The sequence below is a fragment of the Podarcis gaigeae genome (assembly GCF_964106915.1).
Source record: "Podarcis gaigeae genome assembly, chromosome: 1".
Classification (NCBI taxonomy): Eukaryota; Metazoa; Chordata; class Lepidosauria; order Squamata; family Lacertidae; genus Podarcis; species Podarcis gaigeae.
In genome coordinates, this window is record NC_139678.1 from 113,247,031 (window position 1) to 113,266,927 (window position 19,897).

Consider the following 19,897-nt stretch of genomic DNA (forward strand, 5'->3'; position numbering starts at 1 on the left):
CCAGCAATGCTTTTAAATCACTTTAAATGCCTAACGGAATATATGGGCACTAAATAACCTACTATTGAACTTGTCTGCACGGGGGCTTTTCAAAAAGAACTTGTCATTTCCTTCAAGCGGGGAAGCCCAGGCAGAAATAGCTGTTTGCATTGTGACAACCAGAAGGCTGAATCAAATACAGTTGAGATGAGCTGCCACTCTTTAATACATTCCTATGGAGGATCAATCTACACATTATATAATGAGAGAGATGAAGAGGTGAGAGACTTCTGGACTGTACTACTTCAAACTGCAAAGGGAAGAAGCAGTTGTCGCATGTTTGGCTGGTCTTCGCTGCAAAAGGAAAAAGAACCAGAAAAAAAAAATCCAACATCATTGCTTATAACAAGCTAGCACATCAGAAAGAAATGTTTGGCACCTTTCCCTGCAGGGCTAGCTTACTACATGCAGGGGGTTATGTTTAAAAAACGGGAGAATGTTGAAAAAATACAAGCACATCACCTGTACAGTGGTACCTCGGGTTAAGAACTTAATTCGTTCTGAAGGTCCGTTCTTAACCTCAAACTGTTCTTAACCTGAAGCACCACTTTAGCTAATGGGGCCTCCTGCTGCCACCGCACCGCCAATGCACAATTTCTGTTCTTATCCTGAAGTAAAGTTCTTAAACCGAGGTAATATTTCTGGGTTAGCGGAGTCTGTAACCTGAAGCGCATGTAACCTGAGGTACCACTGTAGTCTGGGGTGGTCCTGACCAAATCTCTATGATCAGAGATACAGCTCATATGATACGTTGTGGGAGGGAGGCAACAGAAGTGGCAGAACCATATAAGAACACCCCTGCCCTTCTAGGAAGTGGAAACCTCCACGTTTCGATTTCCCCTGGGTTCTTACAAGAATTGGTTGTTCTCACATACACCGACCATGCAAGTAGACTGAGTGTATGAGCTCTCAGGTTTTCCCACAAATGAGCTGGGTTTCGATTGTCAGAACTGTAGTGGTTAAGAGTGTCGTCCTTGGACCAGGGTTCAAATCCCCACTCGGCTATGAAACTAATTGGGTGACCTCGGGCCAGTCACTGCCTCTCAGGCTACCCTACCTTGCAGGGTTGTTGTGAGGATTAAATGAGGAGGAATTAAATGAGCTCCACTGAGAAAAAGGTGGGATATAAATGCAATAAATAAAAGGAGATAAAAAGAAAAGAAAGAAAGAAATTAGGCCTCCGGACTTTCCTGCAACATTCTGCATAATGTGCTGGAATGGCTCCAAGATTGCTTGTAGACAATAACTACAGTCAATCCTCTATATATCTATAAGGCTTATTCCTAAGGCTACAGTGGTTTTTAGAGAAGATATAGGGAAAGCCATGAGGGACTATCTATCTGGTCATCTGGCTGTGGTTTATTTTATATATATATATATATATATATATATTATTTTTTTTGCAAACTTGCAATCCTGCAAAAGCTTTAGGCTCTGCCTTGTTAAGTCATTACGTTATATGGCTTCAGGAAAATGCTGCATTGAGAAGCAAGCTGTGTAAATATTCCAATCTGTATTTACATTTGGTAATGGTGCCCTTGCCTTCTGCAGAGCAACAGACTCTTGCCAGATTTCTAACAGGCATGTGAGGACAGTTTGCTTCTTAAAGAGTGCCTTCTTGCCATATGTCAGAGCAGAGGTAAATTCAGCCTGTGGTTTTCCAGTGACATCATTCATTTATTTGTGGTAAATGTTCCAGCACCCTGCTAATTGGGTTATAATATCCTGTCCCACTAACATCATTTTGTTGTTGTTGTTGTTGCTTACATTGGTTCCAAATGGAAACTGTGGTGCTAATGTGACAAAACCTTTAGGCAAGCAGCGACTATGAAACCAACCAAAGGAAAAATCATTTACAACCCACAAATATTGAACAGGGTGGTGGAAGAAACAGCAAAGGAGCTGGTGAAAATGATATGGTAAATATGCTAAGGAAGCCCCCCACAAATAGTATTAACAAAAGGTCCCTAGCACTGTGATTCTCTGTGTGTCTACTCGAAGTAAGCCCTTCTGATTTCCTCCCAGGTTAAGTGAGGACAGAACTGCAACCTAAAATTTCTTTGTCAGCAATTTATGTTCAAGACAATTCTCAAGAGAATCCAAACTACTTATCTTGCACATTCCCAAATACTGCAGGAAGATAGACTAGCAGGAAAGCATAGGATAGCAGAATAAGATTATCAAAGTAGTTTGCTTGTTTAATATAAATGTTGTCATGAGGGTTTCTAGTGGGCCAAAAGGAAGGGTTTAATCATAAACCTAAGTCATAGTCAAAGTAAAAGGTAAAGGTAAAGGTACCCCTGCCCGTACGGGCCAGTCTTGCCAGGTTGTGTGCCCATCTCACTCAAGAGGCCAGGGGCCAGCACTGTCCGGAGACACTTCCGGGTCACGTGGCCAGCGTGACAAAGCTGCATCTGGCAAGCCAGAGCCGCACACGGAAACGGCGTTTACCTTCCCGCTGGTAAGCGGTCCCTATTTATCTACTTGCACCCGGAGGTGCTTTCAAACTGCTAGGTTGGCAGGCGCTGGGACCGAGCAGCGGGAGCGCACCCCGCCACAGGGATTCGAACCGCCGACCTTTCAATCGGCAAGTCCTAGGCGCTGAGGCTTTAACCCACAGCGCCACCTGCGTCCCCTAGGCCCATTGAAATAAATGAATTGATTTCCTTTGGTCTACTCTCAAGTAATACTAACTTTGGCTATTGCCCAAAAGAAATACTAAAAATTATATAGCTAACTTTTTTATTATATTTTTTTCTATTAAATTTTACAATTTTATAGCCATCGATTCAACAATTCCCCTCCCTCCACTTCCAGAGTTCTTTTAATTTGCCCACCATTCCTCCATATTTTTATATATCCATCTGATTCAGTTCTCCCATCTTACATCCCTTTTAAAATGTTATACTGTTGAATTTACCTTAATACCACCCACCAATTATGCAGAGAATTTTAGGAAATATAGTGTTCTGTTCCTGAGGGCTGACTCTGTCTTTCGTTTGTTTTGAGGATTATTTAAAATGCCACTATCCCAGATGTTGTAGTCCTATACAGCGTGTGGTGCGAAGGTCAAAGAAGGGGGCAGAAACGTAATATAGTGGTACCTCGGGTTAAGAACTTAATTTGTTCTGGAGGTTCATTCTTAACCTGAAACTCTTCTTAACCTGAGGTACCACTTTAGCTAATGGGGCCTTCCGCTATCGCCGCTGCACAATTTCTGTTCTCATCCTGAAGCAAAGTTCTTAACCCGAGGTAATATTTCTGGGTTAGCAGAGTCTGTAACCTGATGCGTCTGTAACCTGAGGTAAAGGTAAAGGTAAAGGTACCCCTGCCCGTACGGGCCAGTCTTGACAGACTCTGGGGTTGTGTGCCCATCTCACTCAAGAGGCCAGGGGCCAGCGCTGTCCGGAGACACTTCCGGGTCACGTGGCCAGCGTGACAAAGCTGCATCTGGCGAGCCAGAGCCGCACACGGAAACGCTGTTTACCTTCCCGCTGGTAAGCGGTCCCTATTTATCTACTTGCTCCTGGAGGTGCTTTCGAACTGCTAGGTTGGCAGGCGCTGGGACCGAGCAGCGGGAGCGCACCCCGCCACAGGGATTCGAACCGCCAACCTTTCAATCGGCAAGTCCTAGGCGCTGAGGCTTTAACCTGAGGTACCACTGTACAAATTGAGTTTCCACACAACCAGACATACATGTGCATACAGCAGGGTTGCAGTTGTGTGCACACCCTTGTTCACCAAATAAGAGGATTGTTGAGTATATGAGCACAACCTAAATCTGTATTTCTGGTGATTGGCATACCATAGTTTAAAGCAGACATAACATTTGCTACATTCACAGGGCAAGTAGCAATCCAAAGCAAACCATATCCATCTCTCATGCATGACTCTGGCTCCAGATCATCAACTGAGCAGCCAGATTACAAAGAAATGCACTGTGTTGATACAATGCTACAGCTGCACAGAAATTGTTGTTGTTTTGCTCTCTACTTAAGAAGCCAGGAATCCCTAGGGCTAGATGAGGACCAGTGTAATGTGTGCAGGTGTCCTAAGCATTTTGTCAATTTAAATCAAGAATGCAGCAGAGACTTGCCAGAAGAGAGACAGGGATTAGAACCTTTCTGCAGTACCATGTCTGAAGGTGGATGATCGCCGAAGAATTGATGCTTTTGAATTATGGTGCTGGAGGAGACTCTTGAGAGTCCCATGGACTGGAAGAAGATCAAACCTATCCATTCTGAAGGAAATCAGCCCTGAGTGCTCACTGGAAGGACAGATCGTGAAGCTGAGGCTCCAATACTTTGGCCACCTCATGAGAAGAGAAGACTCCCTGGAAAAGACCCTGATGTTGGGAAAGATGGAGGGCACAAGGAGAAGGGGACAAGAGAGGACAAGATGGTTGGACAGTGTTCTCGAAGCTACCAACATGACTCTGACCAAACTGTGGGAGGCAGTGGAAGACAGGAGTGCCTGGCGTGCTCTGGTCCATGGGGTCATGAAGAGTCGGACATGACTAAATGACTAAACAATAATAACAATAGGAAGGATGAAGTCTCAATATAGGAAGGACTATACCCAAGTGGAGGAAGTCAAGTGAGAGACATCTCCAATGCTGCCATATGTCAGGAAACTCCTGACATGTCCTGGTTTTCGAGTGTAAAAATGTCATGGGGGGGGATTTTTGCCGAATCGGCAAAATGTCATGGAAAACCCAGATGTATGGCAATGGAAAAAGCAGCGAGCTCAAAAGCATAACAATTTTGGTGGGTTTCTAAAAAAACACTGAACAACTTTGCGGGTGTCATAAATTTAACTTTTTGAAATATGGCAACCCTAGCAGTCGGTAGCTATGATGAAGTATGATGTACATGCAAAATAATGCACAATTTTTAACCCCCTAGAGAATAAAGCAAAAATGGATGGCTGCTTTGGTTTACATTTTATGAACCACAATTTCCAACTATATATGGTGGCCCCAGACAATTCCATCATTATATTGAAGTCAATAGGACTTGTAGCTCATGGCTTATGCACACAGTCAAAAGGAAATTCAGCTGCTGGGTATCTGCCCATTAATCTGTCCACAAGCTGGGGGATTTTCTTGCAGCAGACATAGAGAAGTAAGGCTTCTGTGAGGTTCCATATCTCTCACCCCATGCCTGCACCCAAATCTGTTTAGGAGGGAGGATGGAAATGTCAAAGCTCTGAGGTTCCTTGCTACCAGTTAAAGGCCAGGAACTCAGCCAGGTGTCAAGGTGGTGCTGTGTGGCTCTAGCAAGGATGGAGTCAGGTTCTGCAGGCACGGCATACAGTTCCCTGGAAAAACAGGAGATGTTGCCAGATGGCATCCAAGATCACCTTCGATCTCGACTGTGATCTTTGATCTTCTTTATTTTGAAACTAGCAGCATTTGCATCATCCCAGGACCTATTTTTTTCCACACCTTTAGACTGATCTCTGGCTGGCATCAGTCATTTCCTACACCTGCAAGTCTCAGATTTCAATTTGGCAACTGTTCACCATTTGAACAGTAAAAAATAAATAAAAGCAAGTACTACACACTTGTGCAGTGGCAAAGTATTTATAAAGGACTCATGTGTTAAGGACTGCAAGGAGATGAGAGGCCGATTCCAATTACAAACCTAGAAGAAAATATACCAAATCGGTTAACTGGTAAAACGAAACATGGGGCTTTACATTCTGAACAATTGCAATCCCTTATTATTCACGTGCAGATATTAAATACATGCGAGGAAAAGCATAAAGTCCAATTCAAGTGAGTGAATGGTTCCTTCTTGGCTTTCATCCCGGAACCGTAGGGATAACCCAAACAGTTACAAAATTGCTTTAAAACAAATTTTAGAAAAACACGGACAGCTCTCAAAGGCCAAAGCAGTCTTTAAACATGGTCAGCGTTCTAAAGCAGAATGGGTGGTGTTGATCATGGCTGCTCCCAAGTGAAGTGTGCATTTTCAGAAATTTCCTGACTCACGTAGGGCTGGGCAATCCAGACTTTTCTCCTTATGGCCTCTGCTATCAAATCACCGCAAGATGCAGTCAAACAGGGTGGGCTACAACTTACACACAAGGGCATTGTTAGTGAAAATTTGCAAATATCTGACCAGCTTTGCAAGTAAAAAAAAAAGTGTAACAATACAAGCAGCTTAAAAACAAAACATAACAAATATCTGAGTAGTGCATCTAAGCAGTGTGTGTTAACTGTAAATATAATTTACATTTTTCTTGCTGTAGATGGAATACATCCTCGGTATGGAAAAAGGTGTGTGATATTTATCTCCCAAGGCTTCTGATTTATTTATGCCACATGTAAGTAAACAAACATTTACATAAGCCTTTAAAACAAACAGGTACAAGGAAGAAGCATTTCTTATTTGTTTCTCTGAGCCTCCAATTGTAGCATATCAATATGAGGAAAGCCCTTTTCGTTGCCGAATACAAAGTAATGCCATGCGCAGAATATCACTTAAAAGTGACAGTGCATTTGCCTTTTTAAAGCTTACAAAAAAGAAAAAAGAAAAAAAAATGCCCCAGAAACCTGCAAACATCAAAACTGCCTCAGGATAATATTTCGGATAGATAAAACAACATTTTCGAAAATGCAATCCTGCGTGTAAATGTGAGGTTATATATTCATTTGCACAGAGTAACACTCAAACGACTCGTTCAGTTGTGAAAGAATCCCAGTCGCGCCAGGAAACATCTGCTCCTGTGTAATAAAACTGGCCAGAGACAAGCAGTTTGAAGTGCTTGTTGTTGCCCAGATAGCAATCGGTTCGCAGCCAAACAACATACAATGAACTTGCCTGGAATTATGACCCTGACAATTACAGGCCACATAAGGCAAATGAAAGGATTTTTTCCCCCTTTGATTAAGGCCTGCGAGTACAAGATGAACAACATCTCGCTACCACTGCGTAGATGAAAAGCTACTGAATGAGATCTGTCGCGGTTCCCCTACTGCCTTTGTCTTCAGAAGAGATAAGTCTCCCCAAAGTCTTTAATGGCTATTAGGCAAAAAGATAAAAACAAAACCTTTGTGCCCAGAGGTGGTAAGACTCTGGAGGACTAGATGCCAGGGGCAGACGACAGCATAGGTGCCAGGTTCCGCCCAAATTGGAGGTGCCCGTCGCACGTGTGTGATGTCACGCTCACGGCACACACTTGTGATGCCACGTGGCAGGAGGGGGCCACAAGGCCCGCAGCATATGGGGCCCTGCCACAGCTACGGGAAGGCCTGACGAGGCCCAGCCCCTCCAGATTGGGGAGCCCCGTGCAGATAGTTTGCGGGGCTGAGGTGTCCTCAGCCCCGCTGAGTTGGCACCTATGGATGACAGGATTGCAGAGTTGAGGGAAGGAAAGTGGTGCCTTTGTGCAGCGCAGTGAGCTTCCAAAGCCATCTGGGGAAAGGGCCAGGGCTCAACAGTAGAGCTCTGGCTTTTCATGCAGAAGGCTGCATCCCCAGACAGGGCTGGTGGTGAATTGTGGTCTGAAACCCTAGAGAGCCACTGCTAGTCAATGTCAACAATGCTGAGCTAATTGTACCTGTTTAAGGCAGAGACACGGGTGGCGCTGTGGGTTAAACCACAGAGTCTAGGACTTGCCGATCAGAAGGTTGGCGGTTCGAATCCCTGCAACGGGGTGAGCTCCCGTTGCTCGGTCCCTGCTCCTGCCAACCTAGCAGTTCGAAAGCACATCAAAGTGCAAGTAGATAAATAGGTACCGCTCCGGTGGGAAGGTAAACAGCGTTTCCGTGCGCTGCTCTGGTTCACCAGAAGTGGCTTAGTCATGCTGGCCACATGACCCAGAAGGTGTACGCCGGCTCCCTCGGCCAATAAAGCGAGATGAGTGCCGCAACCCCAGAGTCAGCCACAACTGGACCTAATGGTCAGGGGTCCCTTTACCTTTAAGACAGAGATACCTATGCTCTTACGCTGCTGCAAGGAAAATCACTGGTGAGAGAGGAATTGGTCTAATCTAATTCTGAGCGCCTTTCTGTATATATCTTTTGATTTTTTAAATAAAAAAAATCATACATGCTTTTTCTAGGAGGGGTGTATTATTTGGATCAGTATTAGAGGGGAATATTCAGCCTCTCTATGAGCACAGCTGCTGGATATGGGAAAATTTGGATGAAATAGCAAAATGCAAAAATGTATATTATCTTTTCCCAAGCAAAGGCTAGACTCCCGAGTTTTTATGTAGTGCTTGGTCAGTCCAGAGGCTTCCTACTGCTTGCCTGTGTTAGAAACCTCTTGGCTCAGCCATCTCAGGGGCAGGGTGAGTGGGCGATGTTCCTGGTTGCGCCCCCCTCAGAATTCTGTGCCCCGGGACCACCGTCCCTCTGCCCACCACGCTACGCTACTGGCCAAGTAGCAGGCGAACCCATCAACGCTACTGCTGCTATGGTAGCAATGGAGAGAGAGAGAGAGAGAGAGAGAGAGAGAGAGAGAGAGAGAGAAGGGGTCAGGGAAGAGCAGGAAGTGGGGCAGAGGGAAGGAGAGGTGGGTGCTGGTGGTCATGTCACAAAAATGAGAATGGGGAAGTAGCAGATGGTCTGGAGGCCACTGATCAGCCCATGGCAGTGCCCCCCTCAGACAGGCTCTCTGTTGTCCATGCACGCAGCCCAAGCTGTGTATTCTTCTTGTGTACAGCTATATGCACGAAGCCTTTCCTGCTACAGACTTTGCTCTGTGCATCCAGATGCTAGAGCAAGACTACCCCTGCTCCCAGCTCACTCTGTGGCCATAATTTCTGAGGAAGGGTAATTTTTTACATCTCTATTACACTACAGCTTGAAGAGGGTTCTGGGGGTCTGGCCGCACGGAAGAGGCTATGGTAGCTCTGAGGTTTCGTGAGACTCTTAATCTCAGGGTTGTGGGTTCGAGACCTACCATTGAGCAAAATGATTCCTGCATTGCAGGGGGTTGGACTAGATGAACGCTTGTGGTCCTTTCCAACTCTGCAATTCTATGATTTCAAAGCTCAGAGGAAGTGTAGTTCTGCCCCAACACCTCTTACCTACTCAGAATGGTTATCCTTACATTAAACAAGCCTGTTGAGTCTTAGTTTCTGGGAAGAGGACAATTAGAATTTAAGAATGATGCTGGATGGAAGCAGGTGAAAAAGAAGAAGCAGAACAGTAAACTCACCCTTAGAAGAGCAATAGAGATGTTTTATTGCCTCTGAGGAAAAGTGTGCCAACCGATTTAAATTACAAGGCAATAAAAAAGTGAGAGAAATGAATTTTGCTCTTCGTTGTGCTCCTCCCCGAAGATCTCTTATTACCCTTACTCAGCAATGTCACAAAGAAGGGAAATGAAAACAATATGCAGGAAATAAACCGTTTTAACCATCTAACCCACTTCATAAATGGGATTTAACTAACAGCCATGTTAATCATCACTTTTAAAAACAGGTTTTTTCCCTACAAACGTGATGCCAAAGCCTTTGGAAAATATAATGAAACTTTTCAACACACTTAAACTAAAAGCACTAACTGCAGCTTGCCAGATAAACAACTAAACTGCAAGGATGTGTATGAGCACATGTCCGAAAGACCACCAAACTCCACTTTAAAGAAGTGGTTATTGTTCTCCATAATGCTTACATGAATGAGAGACTGAAAAGCAGACAGATAAGCAAGCAAACTACCTTTCAGATTGCAAACGCTTTCCAGTCTGGTCACCTGCAGGTGATTTTTAAACACCATAGGTGACCACATGAATGGCTCTTTACAAATCCAAATTAAAAAAAACAACAACCCTAAAATAATAAACAAAGGAAGCAAATTTCCAAGAATTCACAAATATTGACATTCCCTAGTATAAAGGCAGCTTCTATTTGCATTTGCAACCAACTCCTTCCTCTCCGCTGAATGCCTGGAAGAGAATTTAAGAAACAGATATAGATGTAGATAAACAGATACACTTGCTGCTTCTTATCTGCTCTAAACCTTAGCACATGTGAAAGAAAACCCCAGCGTCGGAGGAGAGAGAAGGCCTCCTCTCAAATGCCCTGAGCTTTCAAAAATCCTCTTGTTGTTTCTTACCATCTCTCAAACTCATTTCGAGTGAGAGGTTGGAGGGAGGGGGCGTGTGGGGCTGGGCACCCTCCTTGCCAAAGGCCTCGAGTATCCTTTCCCTTGACAAGCAGATCTGTGCACACACCAGATCCGAAGTCCCTCAGAATAAGAACATGTCCTCCTCCCATTATTATTATTATTATTATTATTATTATTATACATTACCAAACGCCATGCAGCTTCCCACATGAGAAGTGTCTGTTCTGTTTGTCTTTGGAGCTCAGAGTGAACTGACTATCTGGAGCTCTGCCTCTGGCAAGAGATGACCATGACCAAGTCTGCTGTTCTGTCATCCACTCTGTCACATCGATTGAGGTTGCTGCGCCAATTCACATGTTGCGAGAGCAGAGTGACAACGGTTAAGGTGACACAACAGATGCTGGGGGAGGCGAACACCTGCAAATCTCTGACTTCAACTATAGCATTCCTTTGACAAGAAACTCGGAGCATGTGTATTTCCTGTTTTGGACTACAGTGGTACCTCAGGTTACATACTCTTCAGGTTACCTACGCTTCAGGTTACAGACTCCGCTAACCCAGAAATAGTGCTTCAGGTTAAGAACTTTGCTTCAGGATGAGAACAGAAATCGGGCTCCGGCAGCACCGAGAGGCCCCATTAGCTAAAGTGGTGCTTCAGGTTAAGAACAGTTTCAGGTTAAGTACGGACCTCCAGAACAAATAAAGTTCTTAACCTGAGGTACCACTGTACCTGGATACCAACGACAGATTTTATAAAAAGGTAGTGCAGGGGTGGAGAGGCTCCAGGCCAGACACTGAAGGCAGCCTTCCCAGCTTTTCTGTTTGGCCCTCTGAAGCCTCCTCAAGCGATGACTCCCACCTCCCAGGTCACACCCTCACCATCCCAGTAATGTGTCCTCTTCTAGTCTTAAAACTGTGCTAAACTCTTCTTTGTCAAGGTGGAGGTGACTGTATGTTTGTGTACAGAAGCCTCCAGCTTTGCATGGCTGGAAGCACAGGTGCCATCTCGTGCCGAAGACTGTGGGTGTCCACAACGAAGGGCTTCAAATTCAAAGCCCATGGACTTTGTGGGTGGTCCAGCCCCCACAAATAAATTATTGTGGGTGTCAAAGCACCCACAGCCCCCTGGAGTTGGTTCTAGTGGCTGGAAGGTAGCCTACTCAAAGGCAAGAGGTATACGCTCTGTTGCTCCACCCACTTTGGCCTCTGGCCCCACCCACTGGCCTCCAGGCTGTAAAAGTGTTCCTCACCCCTGATGTGTAGAAAATACATGGTACAACCCTGTATGGAGCATACCACTTCAGAGTGTGGGGGGAAACTGCATATTTGAAGGCTCTCCCCTTCCAATTCGCACATCCCTGGAAGGATGCCCACAGGCTGGAAAATGTTTCTCTGCCCCTGATGTGGAGGAAATACATGGTACAATCCCATAAGGAGTGTACCACTTCAGTGTGTGTGGGAAGACTGCATATATGAAGGTTCCCCACCCCCCAAATTCATACATCCCTTCCTGTGATGGAAATCTAACATGTCAACAAGAAAGTATGATATTCTTCTTCCCCGCAAAAATGTAAAAGCAGGGAGTTGGTTATCCCCCACTAAAAAAAATTTGCCTTCCCAATAATGACCTCTTTTCACTGTACACACCAAATTTTGGTGTCAGGGGGGAGAACTTTCAGCTCAGCCTTAACTAAAAGCAATTTTCAGTGTAATCTCGTACATTTATTCAGAAGCAAGTCCCACTTCAATCAGTGGGATTTACTGCCATGGAAAAAAGAGAGTTCAGGGTTGCAGCCTTAGACAACAATTGATGTTCAGATTCAGTGTGGTTTAACAGATGTGTTTCCAGGCTCAATGACATTTTAAAATATCTCAGGCTGAGTAGATATAGCAATATCATCAGGTTAATTTACTGTTCTTTCAAGCAAAGAAGCAAGTCTCATTGTCCATTTCAGTACCAGCTAAATAAACTCTCCAGCAGGGTGGAGTGATTTAATTCCGTCATGATTGAAGACACCAAGTTAAAAGGAGAAAAGGACTAACTCAAGTTACTGCCCTAAATCAGTTTCCCCATTTTGTCATTCACATGTTTCCTAAACAAGCAACATGCTAGTTGGTTGTAATAAATATTAAACCACATTGGTTTGCATCTAAACAGAGCCTTTATGCTGCCTAGGAGCATTGTCCAAAATATCTGACCACACAGCCAACATCTTTTTGCACTACAGAATCGTATCAAGGGAGCCAACTGCAAAATTTCTGTTTGATAATGTCTGCGTGCTTACATGGATACTAAGCCAGTTCACAAATGTAACGGCAAAGGGTCACAGTCAATCGCAGAGTTAAGTACCACTAAGATACTGACATAAACGTGGCAAGCCTGTAATGAAACCCACAACAGCTACAAACCTGAATATATTTTTACTTGACCTATTGGTGAGTTTTGTGCTCCCTTAGGTTTTTGATGTATGTTAAATGAACTGTTAATTGTTGAAGGGGTGGGTATAGCGTGAGGTTGCAGTGCTCTTCCTACTTTTTATTATGTACTGTTATTCTACTACTGTATTTAGACATTTTTATGAGCACAGAAGTATTTGTGTAAAATGTGGTCTATATAAATTAACTGACTATAGCTACTATGATTATGAATCCTGCAATATGTAACCTTTTTTTTCATCCACTGAAGATCCTCACATAGCCAGTCACTGAAACGTTCCATGTTAACTTTCCTGAGCAGCGAAAGGGTACGAATTATGCCCCTGTAAAATCACTGTGCCCACTCCTTGCTTAGCCTATAACAAATCTACCTAATAAATGTTTAAACCCATCTTCTCAGCGAACTGTATACAATCTACAGAGAATACTCCTCCCTTCCCATTCCATAAGACATTAATTCACTCATCTTTAAACATATGTAAACTAGTCACATTTCCACATTTCATCTAATGTTCTGTATCGCTCCCAGTCAGCCACCCTTCCTTTTACCTATTTTATAGACAGATACAGTATATGAGTTATGTTGTTAACTCAGTCTTATCTTGTCCTAGAACCAGGAGTCGGCCAAAGCATTTTGTTGCCTGCACTGTTAAACTATCCAACTTTTAGATGAAATCCAAAGGGAGCCCATGTTCAGTGATGTTTTTAATGTTTGATTTTTCATTATGTTTTTATAATTGTTGGGAGCCTCCCAGAGGGGCTGGAGCAACAGAGTCAGTTGGCCGGGTTATAAATTGTTGTTGTTGTTGGTCGGGTTATAAATTGTTGTTGTTGTTGTTAACAGCTCTGGCCTCCCAAGGAAGAGTACAGCCACAGGGCTCACTCAAGAGAATGCCCTCACAATTTGGCGCCTGAGGCAATTCCCTCATTTTGCCTCACGGTTGGTCTGGCCTCTCTCTCACCAGGAGGGCCACTTTAGGGAGATAATACTTGTCAAAAAAGAGGCCAATAAATAAGTAACTGTTTTCAGAGATCAAAACAACCAGTAAGTTGCAACCTTACACCTGGAAATAAGCTCCATGGAACTCATTGGGACTGCACTGTCAAAGTGCCGCCGTTTTCTCTCACGCATGTCAATCTTATTACTTCTTTGATGCCTAGCTCTGTTTCCACCTCCCCTTGTCTCTCTCATCCCCCGCTCCCACCCCAGCCCAGTGATTTTTCTTTTCTTTTCAGTTATACCTTCACAGCTATACATAACATTAAATCAGACCGCGGCTTTAAGTGCGAAGCTTTAAGCATTTCAAGCATGTAATAAATATTTAAAACAGACGCTAAAACAGGTGCGCTGTGCAATCATGCTTTGTTCCCCTCAGTCTCTCACAAATCCATAGCCTTCCCATTCCTCCCGGAAAAAAAGCAATTTCTCTCGCTGCCTCTTTCGCATCTCTGCGGGGTGTGGGGGCAGCAGGAACCACAGAAAGCCCCTTTTTACTTTGCTGTTGGTTTTGAACGTAACTTTCAAAAAGGAAGCACCAAAAGTACTGAGTCCATTTAAGCAGCAAGTACTATCAGGAAGCATCTTGGAAGAGCATTCCAAAAATGCTTAGATTTTGGGACAAAGGAAGCTCATTGCAACAAGAGCAGGTGGCATTTGCCCGAAACGAATTTTGCCCTTCCACTTACTAGTTGTTCCTAGCACCCATGATTCAAAAATAGAGGTGAGGGAAAGGCACAATACAGTGGTGCCCCGCAAGACGAATGCCTCGCAAGACGAAAAACCCGCTAGACGAAAGGGTTTTCCGTTTTTTGAGGCGCTTCGCAAGACGAATTTCCCTATGGGCTTGCTTCACAAGAAGAAAGCCCATAGGGAAATCTCCAGGGACCTCTTTTAAATGCTGGTGGTGGGGAGCAAAGCCTTTCCCCCCCCCCCCTCCGGCCTTCAGAAGAGGTCCAGGAAGGCCGGCGGGGGCCGAAAGGCTTTGCTCCCCACCGCCAGCATTTTAAAAGCGGTCCGGGATAGCAGGGAAGCGCTTCCCGCTATCCCGGATGGCTTTTGAAGGCAGGCGGGGGGGGGAGCAAAGCCTTTTGCCCCCCGCCCGCCTTCAGAAGAGGTCCTGGACCTCTTCTGAAGGCTGGCGGGGGGCAAAAGTCTTTGCTCCCCCCTGCCTGCCTTCCCGGGAGAGCGGAGAAACGCAGCGCTTTCTCCGCTTTCCCGGATGGCTTTTGAAGGCAGGCGGCGGGGGGGGGGGAGCAAAGACTTTCGCCCCCCACCGGCCTTCAGAAGAGGTCCAGGACCTCTTCTGAACACCGACGGGGGGCAAAAGTCTTTGCTCCCCCCTGCTTGCCTTCCCGGGAGAGCGGAGAAACGCAGCGCTTTCTCCGCTTTCCCGGACGGCTTTTGAAGGCAGGCGGCGGGGGGGAGCAAAGACTTTCACCCCCCACCGGCCTTCAGAAGAGGTCCTGGACCTCTTCTGAACGCCGGCGGGGGGCAAAAGTCTTTGCTCCCCCCTGCCTGCCTTCCCGGGAGATCGGAGAAACGCAGCGCTTTCTCCGCTTTCCCGGACGGCAGCGCTGCCGCCCGCCAGCATTTTAAAAAACCCCGGAGAAGTCCTCCGCTGTCCCGGGGTTTTTTAAAATGCTGGGGGTGGGAAGAAAAGCCCTTGTCCCCCCCCCCAGCCTTCAGAAGAGGTCGGGGGACAGACTGTCCCCGGACCTGGACTGAAGGCGGTTTCCTTAGGAACGCATTGATTGATTTTCAATGCATTCCTATGGGAAACCGTGCTTCGCAAGACGAAAAACTCGCAAGACGAAAAAACTTGCGGAACGAATTAATTTCGTCTTGCGGGGCACCACTGTACAGTGATTCATTATAGAAGAAGAAGTTGTTGATGTTGTTGTTATGTTACAGGTTTTGGCCCAATGCATTGTAACAGTCCCCAAAACTCCCAGCTACTAAAAGCCCTTTCAGTCTTGTTCTTGTTAAGTTGCGGGTGAACATATCAGACGACACAGTGATTCTTCAAACAGCTCTTGTTTATTCGCAGAACAGAACTGAACTGAAGGGTTCAGCCAGCCTGCTTCTATAGAGCTCCAGAACAACGTAATTCTAACAACTTTCTGTAACTATCCAATCACTGAACGTCACTTTCGATCCCTTATTTGCATATGTGGACCTGAACCATCTACAGTATCACCCTGCTGGCCCAGGGTGAGAACTTCAGTACATAACAAGTCTAGTCACAGATGAACTGAGGTTGCTCACGTTGTTCCTCAGTAGTGAGAGAAGATGCTCAGTGGCTTATTGTATTTTTCCATGTATTTTTCCACGTCCTCATGTATAAGACAACCTCTATTTTTGCGACTCCAAATTAAGGAAATGGGGGGAGATTGCCCAGAGTTATTGAGCTTTGGGGGGGGGGGATAGTGATAATCGCTCACTCGCTTGACCAACGCTGCCAATCGCATGCCTTGACAAAGCCGCCAATCACCTGCCCAATTGCCGCAACAGCAGCCAATCATCAGCAGGCCTTGCCGCAGCCACCAATCACCTGCCCAATAGCCACTGACAATCTCCTGCTCGCGGCTGCCACCAATTGCCAGCCCCTGCCCCGCACTATCCGTGCCCAATTTTAAGCATTTTTTATAATAAAAAAATCTTCTTATATACGGAAAAACACTAAGTTCAGAAGGCTGTGCCTCAGTTAAGATGCTTGAAAAGAAGCAGGATAAGCTCAGCAGTGGCAGCACTGGTAAGGGCAATAGGGACACTTGAAAAGTATTCAGGGAGGCTATGAAGATGGGGTGGTCTGGGGGGGGAGTCCTGAGGGCCAAATATAAAGGTCTAGAGAGCTGCATTTGGCCCTGGGACTGAGGTTCCCCACACCTGCTCTTATCCGTTGGGTGAAACACAATTCTCCTTCGGAGATGATGTGGTGCGTTAAGTGTGAGGGGGGGTCTCAGGGTCTGCAGCAAAGAGTCCTGCAGAGAAGAATTCAGAGTCCTGACTGCCTACTTGGGTCCTCTCATGCCGGCAGAAATAACAGGTAGGCAAGCTGCACCGGCAGAGCCAGAACACGAAGCCAAAAACCAATGAAAACAAGCGAGCATCAAGTTCTAGCAATACCAAATGAGCAGAATTCTATCCTTTTGTTTAAAAACACATAAACACTAAAAAGGGGGGGGGGATTTCTTGCCATGTGGGGGCAAGAAGCTGATGTTGTTGTTGTTGTTTGATTCAATTCCCCATTTCCGTGCAAACTTTAAAATATATGTATATCATGCCTCCAGATCTTTTCTTTTGCAGCGCAGCAGTGGCAAGTGGAACTACCCTTCCTCTTTAAGAAAAAATGGAATCAAGGCAGCCAAGGGAGAGAGAAGGAAGAGCTGTGTTTATGCCGCTTGTAATCCAAGATGGACTGGTGGCCTTTGGTTGCCTTCGCTCTCTAAGGAGAGATACCAGCTGCCTCATTTCTTCCAAACCCTGCTAATAATGGCTGGGCCAAGCAATTCCAACAGAGAGGAGGAAACAGAGCTGCCCTTCTATCAGAATAAAAAAAGAGTTTAAAAGACCCACTTTGAAACAAGGACAATAATAGCTGTGTAATCTAGTCTTCTTCTCTGTTTTGCTTTGGTTTTCCGCCTCCCTTTTTGGAAATGCACCTTTTCTTTCCTTAAGCAGAGGAATGCTCATTTCACCTCAAGGAGGAAAACTCAAAACCCCGCCGAAAAATGAGCAGTAGGGGCCATATAGCTATCAGGTTCATAGGAAGCTGCCCTATATCAGGGGTCAGGCAAGTTGCCATCGCCAGCTGCCCAATCTCCTCACTGCTTGACAAGACAGCACAAGACGACAAGCCGTTGAATGCAGGAAACCTTTAAGTAGTCACTTGGCAAATGGTCACTTGTAAGAAAGGTCAAAGTCAAGTCAGCTGCAGTACAGAATCTCACCCACCCACCCCCAGACAGCCAGCAAAGAAGGAAAGTTAAGGGAGGGGAATTCTCCCAGGCACCCGGCAGCACAACTATAAGTAATAATTCCTGACGTATCACCATTCTCACATACAAACCTGCCTGGGTTTTGGGTAAATAGTCTGCATTCGCTGTTAAGGCAGTGTCTGGTGAGCAGGTGTTAACAGGTACAGGTGCAGGTGTAACACTAAACCATGGCTAAAATAGAGCACTGCTGCAACGCGCTCCACGTGGGGCTACCTTTGAAGGTGACCTGGAAACTACAGCTAATCCAGAATGAGGCAGCTAGACTGGCGACTGGGAGTGGCCACCGGGACTGTATAACACCGGTCCTGAAAGACTTTCATTGGCTCCCAGTACGTTTCCAAGCACAATTCAAAGTGTTGGTGCTAACCTTTAAACCCTAAATGGCCTCAGCTCTGTAAACCTGAAGGAGCGTCTCCACCCCCATCATTCAGCCCAGACACTGAGGTCCAGCTCTGAGGGCCTTCTGGCGGTTCCCTCACTGCGAGAAGCCAAGTTACAGGGAACCAGGCAGAGGGCCTTCTCGGTAGTGGTGCCCACCCTGTGGAACGCCCTCCCATCAGATGTCAAGGAAATAAACGACTATCTGACTTTCAGAAGACATCTGAAGGCAGCCCTGTTTAGGGAAGTTTTTAATGTTTGATGTTTTATCGTGTTTTTAAGATTCTGTTGGAAGCCGCCCAAAGTGGCTGGGGAAACACAGCCAGATGGGCAGGGTATAAATAATAAATTATGATAAGAAAAGGGAGGTGGGACCATGCCAGAGAAGGGAAGAAAACAAAGGGAGTCTGGAATATGCCCATTTGCAAACCATCATTTGCAGTGAGTCAGCATTAACCCAGCACCACGTAACAATGGAAAATACATGCCTGTCATTATTCACAGTGTGAAGACCATCTAACAACAGAGGCACATGGACCACAGAATTTTTTTTACATTCATACACCCTGCGTGGGAGGCATTCTTTTTTTCTTTTTTTTTTTTTACAGTGATAATGAATGAAAAGTGTCACAATCTGAGCTTTTCAACTTCCCTCGCTGCTAATGGCTGCGTTACTTACACAAGGCTAACAGCGCTGCCCACTCTTCCTTCTCCTTTCCTCAGGAGTTTCTGACATCTGAGTTACTACCCTTCTCAACTTTTAAGCCCTTCAGGTGACAAAAAGGAAAGCTGCTGTCTACACTTTAGTTTTACAGTTCCATTAAAGGTTGACCTGCAAACAAAAAAGAAAATCATGGGACTTTAGTATCAAGTGCTGAATGAGTATGGAAAGCAGTCAGTCCACTATGAAGGTGAAAATTCAACCATTTGTTCCCTACAATGAAATGAATGAAGGCTAAACATGTTTTTTGCTGATACTGTTGACCACAGCATCCTCCTGGAGCATCTCAAGGAGGTGAAGGTAGGCAGCCTTGTGCTTCAGTGGTTTCACTCCTCCATCCAGGGCCACTTCCAGAAAGTAGTTATGGAAGGCTACTGCTTAACACCATTGGAGTTGTCTGATGGTGTCGCACAGGGTTCCAGCTTGTGCTCCATCCTATTTAACATATGCTCCTGGGAACTGTCATCAGGAGATCTGGAGTGAAGTGTCATCAATATGCAGATGCCACCCAGCTCCATCTGAAACAGGAAAGGTAGTTCATGGGTTAATGGTTTGGTGCCTGCAGGCTGTGATAGGCTGGATGGAGGCAAAAAAAACCCCTGAACCTGAATCCTGAAAAGACAGGGGCGTTATGTGCTCCAAGTTCTCACATCCAGAGGGTGTAAAGATGGCCTGTCCTGGTGTGGACTCCATCTCCCTGGAAAGAGCAGGTTCACAACTTGTTTCAATTTTGTCCCTGGAGATTCAGGTTGTCAGACCTGAAGTCTTTTTCTAGTGCTGGCTGGTTCATCTATTATGGTACCGTATTTTTCCTTCTATAACACACAGATTTTTTCTTCTAAAAAGGAAGGGGAAATGTCTGTGCGTGTTATAGAGCGAATGTGTGGTCCCTGGAGCCGAAAAATCATGCAAAAATCAAATCGCGGCGCTGCACGCTGCACGGACAAGCGAAACCTGAAAAAAGGAAGTGGCTGCTTTCCTGCATTCTGCCTCAGGGTCTTACTGCCCACCCTCCTCTGTTTCGTTGCTGTGTTTGCTGAAACGGAACAAAGAGCAGGGAAAGCCCCTCCCCTCCAGGCAAGCTCCGGTGCTGCTGGGGGAGTGGGAGAGAGAGGGGGGAAGGGAGAGAGAGGGGGGGAGGGGGAGGGAGAGAGAGAGGGGAGAGAGAGAGAGAGAGAGAGAGAGAGAGAGAGAGAGAGAGATGGCTGGCTTGGGTGGGGGGAAACTTTTGCCTTTCTTTC

At 45.7% G+C, this 19,897-nt stretch overlaps 1 protein-coding gene across 2 annotated transcripts in view; it reads right to left on the reverse strand.

The window, feature by feature from the left end:
• The window catches only part of UBE2E3 (ubiquitin conjugating enzyme E2 E3), a 101,596-nt gene that overhangs the window by 39,932 nt on the left and 41,767 nt on the right, over positions 1 to 19,897 (reverse strand). The window contains exon 4 of one of the 2 annotated variants that reach the window (XM_083714762.1): positions 18,523 to 18,767. The exons of the other annotated variant lie outside the window; for it this stretch is intronic. Coding sequence (XP_083570888.1) covers positions 18,689 to 18,767 — 79 coding nt within the window. The 3' untranslated portion in view covers positions 18,523 to 18,688. Of the gene's footprint in view, positions 1 to 18,522; positions 18,768 to 19,897 lie in introns of those variants that run through there. 2 annotated transcript variants of the gene reach the window in all.